General features: G+C 42.2%; 1 protein-coding gene across 4 annotated transcripts in view; it reads left to right on the top strand.

The window, feature by feature from the left end:
- SCAF4 (SR-related CTD associated factor 4) overlaps positions 1-14,185 on the top strand; it is a 30,050-nt gene that overhangs the window by 5,564 nt on the left and 10,301 nt on the right. For 2 of the 4 annotated variants that reach the window (XM_056493030.1, XM_056493013.1), the window contains exons 2-14: positions 1,984-2,067; positions 2,647-2,691; positions 3,143-3,304; positions 5,354-5,489; positions 7,751-7,890; positions 8,409-8,585; positions 8,796-8,896; positions 9,401-9,448; positions 10,539-10,647; positions 10,981-11,148; positions 11,711-11,796; positions 12,452-12,642; positions 13,513-13,613. In XM_056493030.1, the coding sequence (XP_056349005.1) occupies positions 1,984-2,067; positions 2,647-2,691; positions 3,143-3,304; positions 5,354-5,489; positions 7,751-7,890; positions 8,409-8,585; positions 8,796-8,896; positions 9,401-9,448; positions 10,539-10,647; positions 10,981-11,148; positions 11,711-11,796; positions 12,452-12,642; positions 13,513-13,613 (1,548 nt within the window). The remainder of the gene's footprint in view (positions 1-1,983; positions 2,068-2,646; positions 2,692-3,142; positions 3,305-5,353; positions 5,490-7,750; positions 7,891-8,408; positions 8,586-8,795; positions 8,897-9,400; positions 9,449-10,538; positions 10,648-10,980; positions 11,149-11,710; positions 11,797-12,451; positions 12,643-13,512; positions 13,614-14,185) is intronic. The other 2 variants (XM_056493040.1, XM_056493022.1) reach the window with 1 other exon arrangement.

The following is a 14,185-nucleotide window of genomic DNA, read 5'->3' on the forward strand; positions in this document are numbered from 1 at the left end:
CAGCCCTCTAAAAATAGTGGCTGGGTGACTTTTTTGTATATTGGTTTGGGAAATGTGTGTGAAAGAAGATCCAGGTCTAATTGAACAAATGCTACTGGAAATACCTGGGTGTCTTCTGAGCAGCTCCTCTTCCCAACAGGGAGAAGCCACGAGGAACAAGGAAGGGAGCTGAATTTTAGCTGTACCCATGGTGTTGACACATGTAACTGATACTGAGGCTTACATAAAAATTGGCTATAAATAGTTATTTGGTGTTCTAAGATCTTAGGTAATTTTAAAAAAGGAGCAAAATTCCAAGGTGAAATTCCAAGAGGTGGGGGGGTGTGTGTGTGAAAAGAGCAAGATAGATAGATAGATATACACACTCATGTATATGTGCCTTTGTTCTCCCTGGGAGTTTATTTGTCCTTGGTTTGGGCTTTTTTTTGTTTGTTTGTTTGTTTGTTTGTTTGTTTTTGTTTCCCTCAGTTGCTATGTCCTGCTTGGGATACTTTTAAGACACTTGTTTTTGTTTTTTGCTGCACTCATTTCTTGTCAGCTTGGGCCCTGCTCTGAGCTCTTCCAGTTTCCTTGGGGTCTCTCCTTGTGTTCCTGAAATATAAATGCCAAACCAGTGCTTCCATACCTGTTCCTTTGTTCTTTTGCTGTGGGATTCTTCCTCCCCATCTCAGCTTTTGAGTCTTTTGGTGGTTTGTTTGTGGGTGTTGAGGTTTGCATTCCCCCCCCGCCACCTTTCATTACCTCTTAAAACAGATTTTTCTGAGTTTTAATAATAGCACTGACTTGGTTCATCAAGAGGTTCTGCACTTACTCTAAAGCACTTAAGTCTAAATTGAAAACAAGATTTTTACAAAAATCCCATATCAGCTCACAGACCCCTGTCTCCTTCTGTCTTTTATCTGGCAGTCTGTATTTGTCCATACTGTGATTTCTCAGCAAGCAGTGATGTTAGCTGAAGTATCTCTTACAGCTGAAATGGCTTTAAAACCCCAAAGTTCTGGCACAAGAACTTGTAATTTGTGGGGATGAATAATGAAGAGGCATGGTCTTGTGTTGGTCTTGGAAAAGGCATGTGGCTGCCACTGCCTGGAAGGACAGTTTTTCTTCTTTCCTATCTCCTGGAATAGGAATCAAATTAAGAAAGTAAATACCTTGTTGTCCTAGTCTTGGTGTTTTCTAGATGTAAGACTTTTGTACAGCTGAAAGCCCTGTGAACACTTCCCTCATCTTTGAGTGTGTGGCCAGTTTTTTTTGTCTCTTTCACTGATTTTTTTTTTTTTCCTTAACTGAGACAGTGGATAAATCTGTGGCAGATGGTCACTTCACCAGTATAAGAGACAAAGTTTTAAATGACATCTTACTTTGTTACACTGACAAATGAAGACACTTTGATTCTCTTACTTTGCTTTGTGGCAAATAATTGATGACACTTTTTACTCACATTCAAGGGCTCAACTTTTTCATTATGATAAAGATGAAAATAAAATTATGTAACACCAATTTTTTTCTGTGATTTTGAGAAATATTTCAAGGTAAAAGCTGTTATGTGTGTATGCTTGGCTTTCTGTGTCCAGCTCTGTGTGCAGTTCTGGTTTCCCTCTGAAACGTGGAGCTAATGCTTATTTTTACTTATGGCCAGTGTCACCTATAAAGATGACACATAACTTCTGTATACTTCACATTAACCTCTATAGACTTCATATAATATCTATAACTTCTGCAAATTTTCTCCTTGAGGAGTGAGCTTTTCCCCTGGGAGCCATTTGGAGGGTAAGGCAGCCAAGTCTGCAGAGCAGTTGAAGCAGTTCTTTTTAGCAATAACCTGGTAAATGCAGGTTTCTGTTTGGTTTGTGAAACAGCCAGTTCTCCCAGGGCCATACACAGTGTGGGATAGCAGTAATCAAGTCACCCACCTGAAATGTTGTTTTCTGCTTAATTGCTGAGCTTCAGAATAGATTTTAATGGTTTTTTTTCTCTGTTTAGCTCTTCTCACTGATGGAGATGAAACCTCCTATTTCCCGAGCAAAGATGATTCTCATCACAAAAGCTGCCATTAAAGCTATTAAGGTAAAGTACAACAAAACAAAGATGAAACTGTAACAGTAGCAATCTTTTATTATTTCACTTGTAAATAAATACTCAGGATTTCCCAATCTAAGCTTTGGGGATGGTTTATTCTAGTTGCTCTTAAGACTGTTGTCTAGAAACAAGTGGGTGGTAAATATCATCTCTTGGTTTTGGACTAGGAGCAAAATGCCAGCTTGGATTTTTTTGAGTCGTTGCTTTTTCATGCTACACCCACTAGAGTGTTGTGATTTTTTTGTAATAAAACTAAATATTGCAGGATGCAACTGCACCTTAACATGTGAAACCAGTGTGGATTGCAGAGAAAGTAAATGCAGAAAGCTTTCACTAATACTTGGTAAGCTCTGTGCCTTGTGTGCACACTGACACACTTCTGGCTTGGGTATGGGTTCCCCCATGGAATATTTTTTCTCAGTTTGGGAACATCCTGCATTTTAGAAAGTGACTACAACGTTCTGTAGCCTTTCCAAAATGGTAATAGGCACAAAGAGTTAAAATGCTTATAAAATGATACGCCACTACTGAGGAGATAAGAAATTAATGGATGTATTTACTTTCCAGCTCTACAAGCATGTTGTCCAGATTGTGGAGAAGTTTATCAAAAAGGTAAAAAGGAAAAAAAAGAAGTTTACTGATAAAGCTACCTGCATGCTTCACTAGATATTGCTAATAATGCTAGTAAATATCTAGAAAAGCTTTTGTTATTTAGGGATTGAGGGAGGAAATTCTGGTTTGTTAGGACTTTGTCTGTATAAGCTCCATGTTGTAGTTTTCCATAGTACATTAAGGAGGGGAGGAAAGAAGTAAATTGAGAGATTTCCCATCTTCCCTACGCAGCAGCTGGGGAGGAACCTGGAGGTGCTGAGCTTCAAATGATTGTCACTAAGACAATACATAATTCCAGAGAATGCAGTGTTCATGCCTGCCGGGGCATGAAGAACAACAGGTTGGAATGCAGAGCTGTGTTGAGCCCCAGAGCAGGTTGGCTGTGAGGCTGTGAGGGGATGTGAGCTCCTGGAGCCCTGCCTGACACAGGATCTGTGTGTGCTGTTCGCAGTGCAAGCCGGAGTACAAAGTGCCGGGCTTGTACGTCATCGACTCCATCGTGCGGCAGTCCCGGCACCAGTTCGGAACAGACAAGGACGTCTTTGGGCCCAGGTTCTCCAAGAACATTACTGCCACATTCCAGTATTTGTATCTGTGTCCATCTGAAGACAAGGTAGGATGAGTATTTGGTGTTGCTGTCCATTTGCTTGGTGCTTGCCTCTTGTGATTCACTCTGACGCTGGCACTGGCTGTTGCTGATTATCAAAGGTGACAGATAAATGCAAATTCAGGTTAAAAAATGTATTTTGCTTGACCTCGTCAGTTTTGTTCTGCCTATGCAGACACTTCAGCAATGTTACTGTGCCAAAAGTCCTTCTTGAGGCTCCTTCAGAACTTCCTTTGGAAGGCAGTGTCTGCCACAACAAGCAAGCATTGCAGGAGAAGCTTTGGTTTTGTAGGCAGAGACTGTTCTGCTCAGAAATGTTTTCTAAGAAAATCATCATGTTGATTTCTTCAGTCTTTTCCAATCCCATACTTGAGATTTTTTTGTTCTGCTGTACCTTTTAATAGAAGAGAGGCTCAGAAAGTGGTGTGAATTCCTGATGGTCCAGAGATGGTGGTTTTTGTGAACTCTCTCAGAACAGTTTTGAGACTCCTGAGATCAGTGTACTTTAGAAGTTGCCAGTTGGCTTACAGAAAATCACCTACTCCCTTTCTCTTTGTAAGAGTGAAATAGTCCTTTTCTACCTAACTCCTTCCCTAACTCTCTAAAGAAGCTTTTGCAAGACTTGGATTCTCTGTAGTTTTCTAATACAGAACATTTAGACCTTCAGGCATTGAATCTGATATTTGGGACCTCCTGGGTTGATAGCCTATGGAATCAGAGCAGTCCCTTCTTTCTGTTTCTCCATTACTATTTTGTTCATCTGAGTGAATGAGACTGTTCATCTCCTTCATGGAACTGCTTGAAATAGGTAATATTATTATTTAGAACGCACTTGCTTTAATGAATTCCTAGTTCCTAAACAAAAAAAAATCTGATCTGCAGATATAACTGAGTGATATCTGAAGAGGAAAATGCTACCTTTTTTTTTTTTTTTTAAACAGCCTTTCTATAAAATTAATATGTGCCTGAAAACTAGAGTATTGCATTTGCCTATTTTTTGGCTTTTATGTGATTTTCAAGTTTTCTGGAGAGATAGAATACCCAAAGCAAAAAAAATGCTGCTGTTTTAAAGTTAATTGTTTTTCAGACCAAAATGTTACTTAAAAATAGATATTTTGGGTTTCTCTGTTATTGACATTATTTTATCAAACATTTTGTAAAATTCTTTAATCACATAGTTAGAAGTGGATTTGCATGGCTGTATATAACTAAGTCACAATGAAAGAGCAGAATCAATTCTTTTGAACTGAAAGGTACTTAAAGCTTATGTATGTGCAGGTAAATGACTAAGTCTGCAGAAAAGACAGCAACACAACGTGTGTTCTGCCTTCTACTTGCTTGCATATTGCAGCTCAAGCAGTACAACTACAGAGACATTTGTGTTTGAATGCTGGGCTAAAGAAGGAAAGGCCAATTTCCAGCTTGTTCCTGGAAGCTGCATTGTTCTTCGTGTAAAAAAAAAAAAAAAGAAACGTGCTTTAAATAACAGCTGACAGTCAGAGATTCTAAATTAATCCTTCTGCAGTGATCAGTGAGGACGTTTCCCACTTGCTTTTCTCATCTTTTGGATAATGATGGAGATGCACTTTCTGGTCTCAACATACAATTGGTTGGGTTAGGAATAATACCAAGCAAGGAACCTTCCATGTGACTTCAAAGTGTTGTGGTAGCATTTGCAGGTCTAACTGCCCCTCTCTTCATGAAGGCTTTCCAGCTCATCTTCCTTTTCTCCTTTTGGTCGCGTGGGTTGGTTGTCTCATCCCTTTGTAACCACCTGTGTAGACATGGGGCTGAAGTGATGTCCTGGATTTCACACCTGGATTTCTCACTGGCCAGAAGAGTTTTAGGGAAGTGTCACAGATTGCTTTGACAATAAAATAAGTTGGCAGTTTTTATCTTTGCCAGTTCAAAGGTGTTGCTGCCCTCTGTCGTGACACAGGGTTTGTGACATTGGTGTTATTATGTCACGTGCTGTTCAAACCTTCTCTGCATACAGAAGATAAAATGGTGACTTAAGGCAGAATTCAGCATTGGTGCTTCCTTTTGTTTCAACAGAGTAAAATAGTTCGTGTCCTGAACCTCTGGCAGAAAAATGGAGTATTTAAAATTGAAATCATTCAGCCTCTCTTGGATATGGCAGCAGGAACCAGTGCCACTGCACCCATGGCAGAGAATGCTACTAACAATGAAGGTAGGAATGACATTTTAACTTCTGCTCTCAAAGGGCAAATGGCAACAGCTTGTTTGCTTTTAGCACAGAGTGCCTGCTCTTAGTTCCAGCAGCGACATAGCAACAAAGTCAGCTTTGTCACAATGAGCAGCCTAATTTTACTTAAAACTAATTGTAAGTAAGTGCTGATACTGTACTTCAGAAATTACCAGCATGTGCATACTGACTTGGGAAATACATTAAATGTTTATCATGTATATATGCATGTTACATATATATGTGCACACTCACAGGTGACTTCAGCGTGCCATCTTAAACAAATACTGTTTTCTCTTTTGCTTTGAAATATTTTTATATGATTTCTCAATTTTATAATTCCAATGTAATTTTTTGTTGCCAGAATCCGGGTAAGTAATTGAGATCTTAGATGTTAAAGAGCTTCATCTTCCTGTGAGTCAGTTTAGTAGCTGAAAGCAGCAGCTGTCAGTGTGTCAGTGTGCAGCCCTGAAAGTCTTGGACTGGTGTTTCACATCCAGGTTCTCGAAGAGAACATTTGTGCCTGGGATTTTGCACGGGCTGCTGGCTGAGAAGCACTGACCTGCAGAGCACAGCAGTGCCAGCCTGCCCACAGTGCCTGCTCTGACCTATTTAGTGCCACAGCAAAGCTGGGAGTGAGGTTGCAGGGAATATGCATTCCACAATTCCTCCTTTCTCTGGAGAGCTGCTTTTTGGCTCTGCACTCCGTGTTTCACACTGAGCTTTGGTAACCTCCTTATTTACTGTGCTCGTGGAGTATGACTGGGAAAATGGAAGAGAGGGAATGAGTTGTGGTGGGGGACAGCAAAACAGTGAAATCATCTTCAGCTGTGTCCAGGGAAGTGCATCCCAGTAACGGTTTTATAAACCTGGCAGGGCCAGGGAATGCCTTGGTATCCCAGCCCAGGGGCAGAGTGTTGGCTGTACAATTGAATTTTGGGACAGGTGAGGGGTACTGCCTGTCCAGCTCTATCTCTCCTCAATAGTGGGGAACAGATTGGCTGCCTTCTGCAAGAGATTTTCAGTGAGGTTATTCAGATGCCCCAGAGGGTGTAATTTTGCCCTGCAATAAATATGCTAATGAATAATAATAAATATATTAATGCATTATGTGAAGTAGAGTCTGTTTTGCCCATAAAGACAGAGAGAAATGCAAAATTTCTCCCTTGAGCAAGCAGATACTATTCTGTATATATACAGGAAATAATTTGGAAGTTACTTTATATTTAAAAACAAGACATACCTTTTTGCTTTATTTTTATGTTGCATTTCACTTCTGGGAAAGTATTATTCAACACATTTGCCTGTGCTTGCTCCCTGTCAACACTGGAGTTATTTGAAGTGCAAACAGAAGAATGGCTTTAAATGAAGTTGCTATTGCAAGGCAAACATGTTTGCTTAGAGTTTCAAACTAAATTTTTCTGTCTGTGGAATTTTTTTTAACTCACTCCTTGTACAGCTTTATTATGTCTATTAAAACAGATCTGCTGAAGAATAGTTACAGTATGTAGGAATTGATGGGATTATTGGTAATTTACTTGGTACTGGCAAGATATTTATTTAAAAAGGTGTTGTAATGTAATGCAGAGAGAATGAGAACACTAATATCATGTCTTAAATTGTGATCTCAGTTTCAGCAAAGCTTAGTGGAAATGGGAGTCTTTTCCTGGAAAAATGAGTAAATATAATTTTCCTGGTGGGAGGGTTTATCCATCAGCTGCAGGTGTGGCTTGTGCACGTGCAGAAGGTGCATGTGAACAAATTTTATCAAAGAAAACTGCCTGTGAAGTAATCCTTTAAAACCTTCAATTATTGCCAGACTTCTCTGCAAAAGTTCAGTTACTGGTGGAAAATACTGAGAGAAGCTCAGCTGCTCTTCCAGTGAGCCATGAGGTGATTGATTAGTATCATTCATCCAAAAGGATGAGCCCAGGTCTGTGGAAGCAGAGCCACCATGTTCAGGGTATTGAAGCTCATTGCCTAATGCTGTTTGAGTGAGAGCTTTCCTATATCTGCACAGCTACAAACCTGGAGCTGGGAGCTAAAATTCTGTGTGGGACCAGCTTTTCTGTCTTAGTGCATCCCGGGCACAGGTGTGAGCCGTGACTGGAGCAGTTCATGGCAGAACAGGCAGAATGTGCAGCTGGGATGGTGTAAATGGCCCTTTTGGGTTAAGTAGGGGGCTGTAGGCAGCAGAGACTGTTGTGGAGTCACAGAGCTCTTCCTGTGTTCCTGCACACCCTCAGGTTCACCGCCCCCTCCGGCCAAGGTTCCCTCGGAGCCCCCGCAAGTGACGGCGAACTCCGTGCCCAGTGTGCCACAGCTGCCCAGCTCCGATGCCTTTGCAGCTGTAGCCCAGCTGTTCCAGACAACACAGGGACAACAGGTAACCTGCTCTCTGATTCCCTTCAGCTTCAGCTCCTGTCTGAAATGAGGGGGAAAATTGACAGCCTGGATTTGCAGCAAAAGAGCTTCCCAGACATCTTCAGTGGAAGACTTGCAGGAATTGGAGTATTTAAATTCTTCCATCCAATCATTTTGATATTTGATGATACTCAGTTTTATGTTCCTAAATAATTAGTTACAAATTGATGCAGTAACAGGGCTCCCAGAACAGGTGGGATATCTCAAAGAGAATGAGGAATTTTATTTTTCAGTCCACTTAAATGTTTGCTGTGTTGAACGGCCTGAACACTGCAGTGTCGGGGTCTACTAAATTTTGCCACTAGAGCATTTCAAAAGGGACTCCTGGTCTTGCTGTAAATGGTCCACAGTTCAGTCAGGTTGTTGGTGTGTTCATCCCCTTCCACCATCGTATTGATTTAAAATTTATATCCTACAACTCTTTCAATACTTGGTATTTGTATGACAACATACACTTAAAATTGTCTTACGTTTCTGTAGCTCCAGCAAATCCTGCAGACCTTCCAGCAGCCTCAGAAGCCCCAGTCACCGGTCATAGACAACACTGTGATGGCTCAGGTTCAAGCTATTACTGCTCAGCTGAAAACCACAGCAGCACAGCCCCCAGAGCAGAAAGCTGCTTTCACAGCACCTGAGCAGAAAACATCATTTGACAAAGTAAGTCTTGGTTTGCATTTCCTGAAGCTGAAGAAGACTGGTTTTGGACAGTTTTTATTTTGTATTGAAATATAGATTTTCCCCCAACTCTAACCTTGTCTTTAGTTTCAGAGCTTATATATGTTGTAAGAATGCGATAATAAAGATATTTTGGCTGCCAGTTGGGGTAAGATACAGAAAAAATAGTTGTCCCAATGTGATTTCTTTTAGAAGCTGCTAGATCGGTTTGACTACGATGATGAACCAGAAGCAGTGGAAGATTCAAAGAAAGAAGATTCAGCCCCTTCCCCTTCAGTGTCTCAGCCAGCTTTGTAAGTTCTGTGTCATAATAAAACTAAGACATCTTTATCCTAAAACATTTTTAGGTTAGAAGGTAGATTAAAATTCCATGTTAGTTCAGTGTTTAACTGCTGCAGTCCAAATTCAAAACACTGTTAAGAGTTTTTGGTGGGGTGATTTTTGTGTCTCGTTACTTTGGCGATCTGTTGTAGATCTTCGTTGCCTCATTGATGGAGGACTGTGTTCTGTAGAGAAAAGCTCAGTTTTGGTTGCAAGATGACTTCCATGTTTTTACAATACAACTGAGGGTGTCAGGGCATCACTGGATCAGCTGGATCGCTTTACTGGCTGGGGAAAAGCTACTATTCCAAACATTGTGATTGTTTTAAGTATTCAAGAAACGAAAATTGGCTTTACAGTTTTGTGTTGGCAAACATTCCATCCCCATGCAAACGAGCTCAGTCTCCTGTTTCCCTTTTGCTATGCATTATGATAAAGTCTGGAATGACATGACCACATCCCAGTTTTTTCCACAGGACCTCTCTCTCATTCAGTGCACAGGCTGGATGGTGCTCAATGCCGGGGTTAGTCCATATTTCTTTTTTCCCTGCTTCAGTTCGTGGCCCCGTGTCTTACTCTGTATCTGCATCTAAACCCTGCTCTCAAAAACAAAACCACTAACTCTGTCATCAGCTTTCTGACTGTGTCTCTCACCTCAAGCACTTTATGTCCACGGGTTCATTTGAAGGAAATTGCTAGGACTTGCCTTAGAATGCAGGTGGAGCTCTGGAGTGCAGAAAGATGAGGTTGGTCAAGCATAGGCACTGCTTGTGTCTGGCCAGCTGGAGGCTTGTGGGCATGTTTATGTTCTGTTGGTAGTGTTTCAGGGCCTCTGTCCTTAGTGCCTCACAGCTGTGCAAGGTGTCCCTGAGGGTGGCATTCCAGTGCTCCTTGTCTGGGCATGCAAGCTCAGTAATTCTCTCTATAAAATGCTGATCTGTCCAGAATCTTCTCAGAGTTGTCTTCAGACACTGCAAAGTTCCATTTCCCATCACCATCAAATTACTTTATTCCCCTGAAATCCTGCTGAATTTCTTGCACAGGCTGCATCCTGCAAGCAGGTCCTGTTACCTGCACATGCCTCCAGAATTCCCTGAGCACTGTCCATTCTGTGTGTTGAATCAGGAAGTGATGGGCATCACTGTAATTCTCCTATGATACATCCCCTTCTCCTCTGCCCTATATCCTCCCAAGCCCAAGTGTTTTCTTACAGCAGAAGTACAGCCAGTTTCTTTTCTTTGAGGAGAAAAGCACTGCTTCTTTTGTTCCCAAAAGAGGAACTGCAAAGGAAGAGAATTAGCCTAAGGCAGAAAACCTTCCTGAAATGTTTCTGTAGGCTGGGATCTTTAGCAAGCTCATATAAGTACAGGGTTGAGAGAGACTCTAACCTTTGTGTAGCATCTCTTTAGATGTGAAAGGACTACTCTTAGAGTGGAGAAGAGACCAGGAAGCCACTCTTTCTTCCTTTTTTTTTGTTGGAAAGGGGATCATAGTAAAGATAATTGTTCTGTCTAAAATAATAGCAAGAATGTGTGAATGTGCATAGAAATCTGTAAAATAAAGACAAATCTGTTCACCTACTAACTTGTCTCACCAAAATATTCCTGCTTTTAGTGGGTTTCCAGGAGAAGGCATGCAACAGCCAGTATTTCCTCAGCTCCCAAATATGGATCCTTTTCAGCAGCGGATGATGGGAATGCAGCAGGATCCAATGCGGCACCAGGTAACCCCTGGCTTTTCCCTTGTCCCCCTGTTGTGTTTTCCATCCTTTGCTGTTTTCTGTGGTGCAGAAGGAAGGAAGTGATTTTCCTGTTGCTGAAGAATAAATGTGGCTTAGCCCTCCATCTTCCCAAGGAAACATATTTTTGGTGTCTGTCCTAGTCAGGCTTTGAAGGATAAGACTCTTATTTCTACATCCAAATGCTTGGCCTGCTTCATCTTTCCTCCATCTTTTGTTGTGACTTTTGAGCAGACATAAAACTTTACTTGAGTCTGCTGGGAAAGCAAATGTAATTCCTTCTTCTAGCTGGAATCCTGTGTTTTTTCTTCTCCCAAGGTGCCACTTCCTCCGAATGGGCAGATGCCAGGTTTTGGTCTCCTGCCTACCCCCCAGTTCCCACCCATGGCTCAGCCAGTGATGCCTCCAGCAGCACCAGTGCAGCCAACTTTCCAGTCTCCCTTCCCAGTCCAGGCTGAACCACACCTCCAGAAACCCCACCAGCAGGTGAGCAGCCCTTGCAGTGAACAGACCAACCTAAATGCTCTCATACATATCTTTTCAAATATGTGTGGATTGTCCTGGAGCAGAAATGTCAGGATGACCAGGACACAGCTGGCTATGAAGCCGGCTCTGCTGGGAGACAGTTGGAGAGCTTCAGGATTTATCCCTGAAGTTTCAACTTTTCTCCAAAGATCTTACTTTGCCTGGGATCTTGACGATGGAACAGGATCCACTGACTGACCTTGAGGAATTAAATCATATTCTGTAGAGATGCAGGTGGTGCTGAAGTGGGGTAAACGTGGAAAACCAATAATTTTCAAATTGAAAATGGGAATTATGTAAATTATTTCTATGGTGTCTTTTCAGTGGCTGTGTTAAGTACATGCAGTACTGGACCCTCTCCCTGCTAGTGGCCACAGAGTGAAGCTTTTGAGTCACGTTACTCTTTAATTTCACACATTTGAATATTCAGTGTATTTTCAGTGCTGTTAATTTAGTCTGAGCATAAAAAGGAATAAAATGCTTGTGCTGCTCACCCATAATACCTGTCAACTTCACATTTTAGGATATGGAAGTGGAACAGCCGCCCATTCAGGAGGGAAAACGGCATGTTTCTGACAGTAGGAAATCAAGATCTAGATCTGCATCAAGGTAAATGAGTGAAAGTTCTTTTAGCACAGGAATGAAAAGCAGATTAGCAGCTCTAAGATATATGAACCTCTAAAGTCATTTCCCTTCTGGGGAAAATATGGTATCTATGCAGTTCTCTCTCATTGGGAGAGAGCAACTTCCATGCCTGTCAGTCCAGAGTAAATTTTAGGGAGACAGAATGTGATAGTTTAATTTTGCCTGTGCTCTAAAAACACTTTTCTTATGAAAACATTTGTGATCTGTGACTGTGTGTCACCAAGCCTGTGTGTCACATCCCAGCTGACCAAGCAGATCTGGCTCCACTCTCTGTTTGGTTGGAAGTCATCTTGTTCACCAAGTTCCACATGATTTGTCTGAAGGCTTACAAGGTCTTCCACGTCTTGAGTGGTTTAGAACTTGAACATGATGTAAAATACCATTTCAGTGGTAATTTATTTATAACCTTTTTTAGCCATTTCTTTGTAAAAGCAATAAACACTTGCCTCGTTTACACAGGTGTAAGTGTTAAGGTGGACACATTTTTGATGGTCAGCTTCAAGGCAAAATCGGTAGCTGATGAGAAATTGGAAAGCAGAGGGAGCTCTGGGTGTTTAAGCGAGGCTGTGTGTCAGTGTGGGTGCCAGGCACTGAGCAGGCGTGGCTCTGGTTCCAACAGGTCCCCCAAGAGGAGACGCTCGCGGTCGGGCTCGCGCTCCCGGCGCTCGCGGCACCGCCGCTCCCGCTCGCGCTCCCGGGAGCGGCGCCGGCACTCGCCCAAGTCGCGCTCCCAGGAGCGGCGCGAGCGCGAGCGGGACAGGGAGCGCCGCTCCAAGGGCCTGCCCCAGATCAAGGCAGAGACCGTCAGCGGTGAGTCTGCTCCCCTCCTGCTTGCTGGTGTGGCTCTGCCTGCTCCAGCAGTGCCCTTTGCTGGGTGGTGCTTCCAAAGCTTCTGTGCTCCTTGGGTGTAATGATGCTGCTGTGCTTTCCAAGGCTCGTCCAGACAGAGCAAATATTAACTGCCTTGTGTTTCCTGGTAGGAATTTCACCACACTTCCCTTTACTTCCTTTACTCACAGTAGATGGTTTAGCATTTCTGGAGTATCTCCAAGTTAGAAATATTTTGGCTGTAAAACGAGAAAAGGAAAAGCTAAAACCCTATGTTTTTCTTTTCCTTCCTTTGAGACATACAAGGTAAAGCAGACTGAACAAAAAGGATTTGAGTTAATTGTAAATTATCACAATTCTTCTGAGTATTCAGTCTTGCGTATCTCTCCAACTCAAAGAGGAGCTTTGACCTGGAAAACAGACAGTTTTCTTCTGAATATTCCTTGGGAGTGTGGAATCTTCTCTGACCCCAGAGTATCAAGTAAAAAAAACCCATTCTTTCTGAGAGAGCTAAAACCTGAGCCAAAAGTGGCAGTCCCAGGGGTGTAAAGGCCTGCAGAGCCCTCATAGCTGTTCAGTGGAAGCTCCCTGGCAGTGCTGTGAGATGTGCTACTACCAACACCTTTCCTAGGGTCTGTCATGTTGACTGTCAAAGTTTGCAGTTCTGTATCTCTCAGGTGGAAAACCTGGATGAGTATTCAATGTTGCTGCAGTAATGTGCAGCCTGGGGGATGCCTTGAGCTCTTTTCATGGTTACCCTGGATTCAGCATGGGATAAGTGTTGGTTATCTGTCCTGTGAGGAGCTTGTGTCAGCAATGGCTCTGACCACCTGTGCTAACTCTTGGTTGTAGTTTGCAGTACCACACTCTGGGTAGGACAGCTCGACAAAAGGACAACTCAGCAGGATGTGGGAAGTCTCCTGGAGGAGTTTGGCCCCATTGAGTCGATCAATGTGAGTAGAAGGGGTGCAGTGTAAGCTGCTTTGATATGCTTGGGTGCAGAGCATCTCTCCAGGCTGCTCTGAGGCAGAGTTCTTTCTGATACATTCCAAAGAGCTGGCCTCTCATTTCCTGTGTGTTGTGTTTTCAGTGTGTGCACTCAATTCATGTGCCTGACTTGTACACAATCAAGAAGGGAGTTTTATACTGCTTAACATTTTTATACTGCTTTGGTTTCCTGCAGTATAAAAATGGTCGTGGAATAATACAGAAGATTATACCATTTTCGTAAAAACCCAACTTTCTGTGCAAGATGATGGCTACAGAATTATATCCCATGCTTCTGAGTTTCTTGGCTGCTTCATTTTATTTGATTATAGGAGTATGGACTCTTCAGCTTTCTTGCACTTCTGTCATTTTAGCCATAAACACAGAGAACTATTGATTTATTTTGCTGTATTTAAGAATATTTTATATATAGATTATACCTGTTCCAGTAACTTCAAAAATTTCATTCAAACAAACAAAAATAAGGGACTAATTTTCTTCCAATTCCCAAATTTTGTAAAAGAACATAGGAGGTTTT

The sequence above is a fragment of the Oenanthe melanoleuca genome, chromosome 1 (assembly GCF_029582105.1).
Source record: "Oenanthe melanoleuca isolate GR-GAL-2019-014 chromosome 1, OMel1.0, whole genome shotgun sequence".
Lineage (NCBI taxonomy): Eukaryota > Metazoa > Chordata > Aves > Passeriformes > Muscicapidae > Oenanthe > Oenanthe melanoleuca.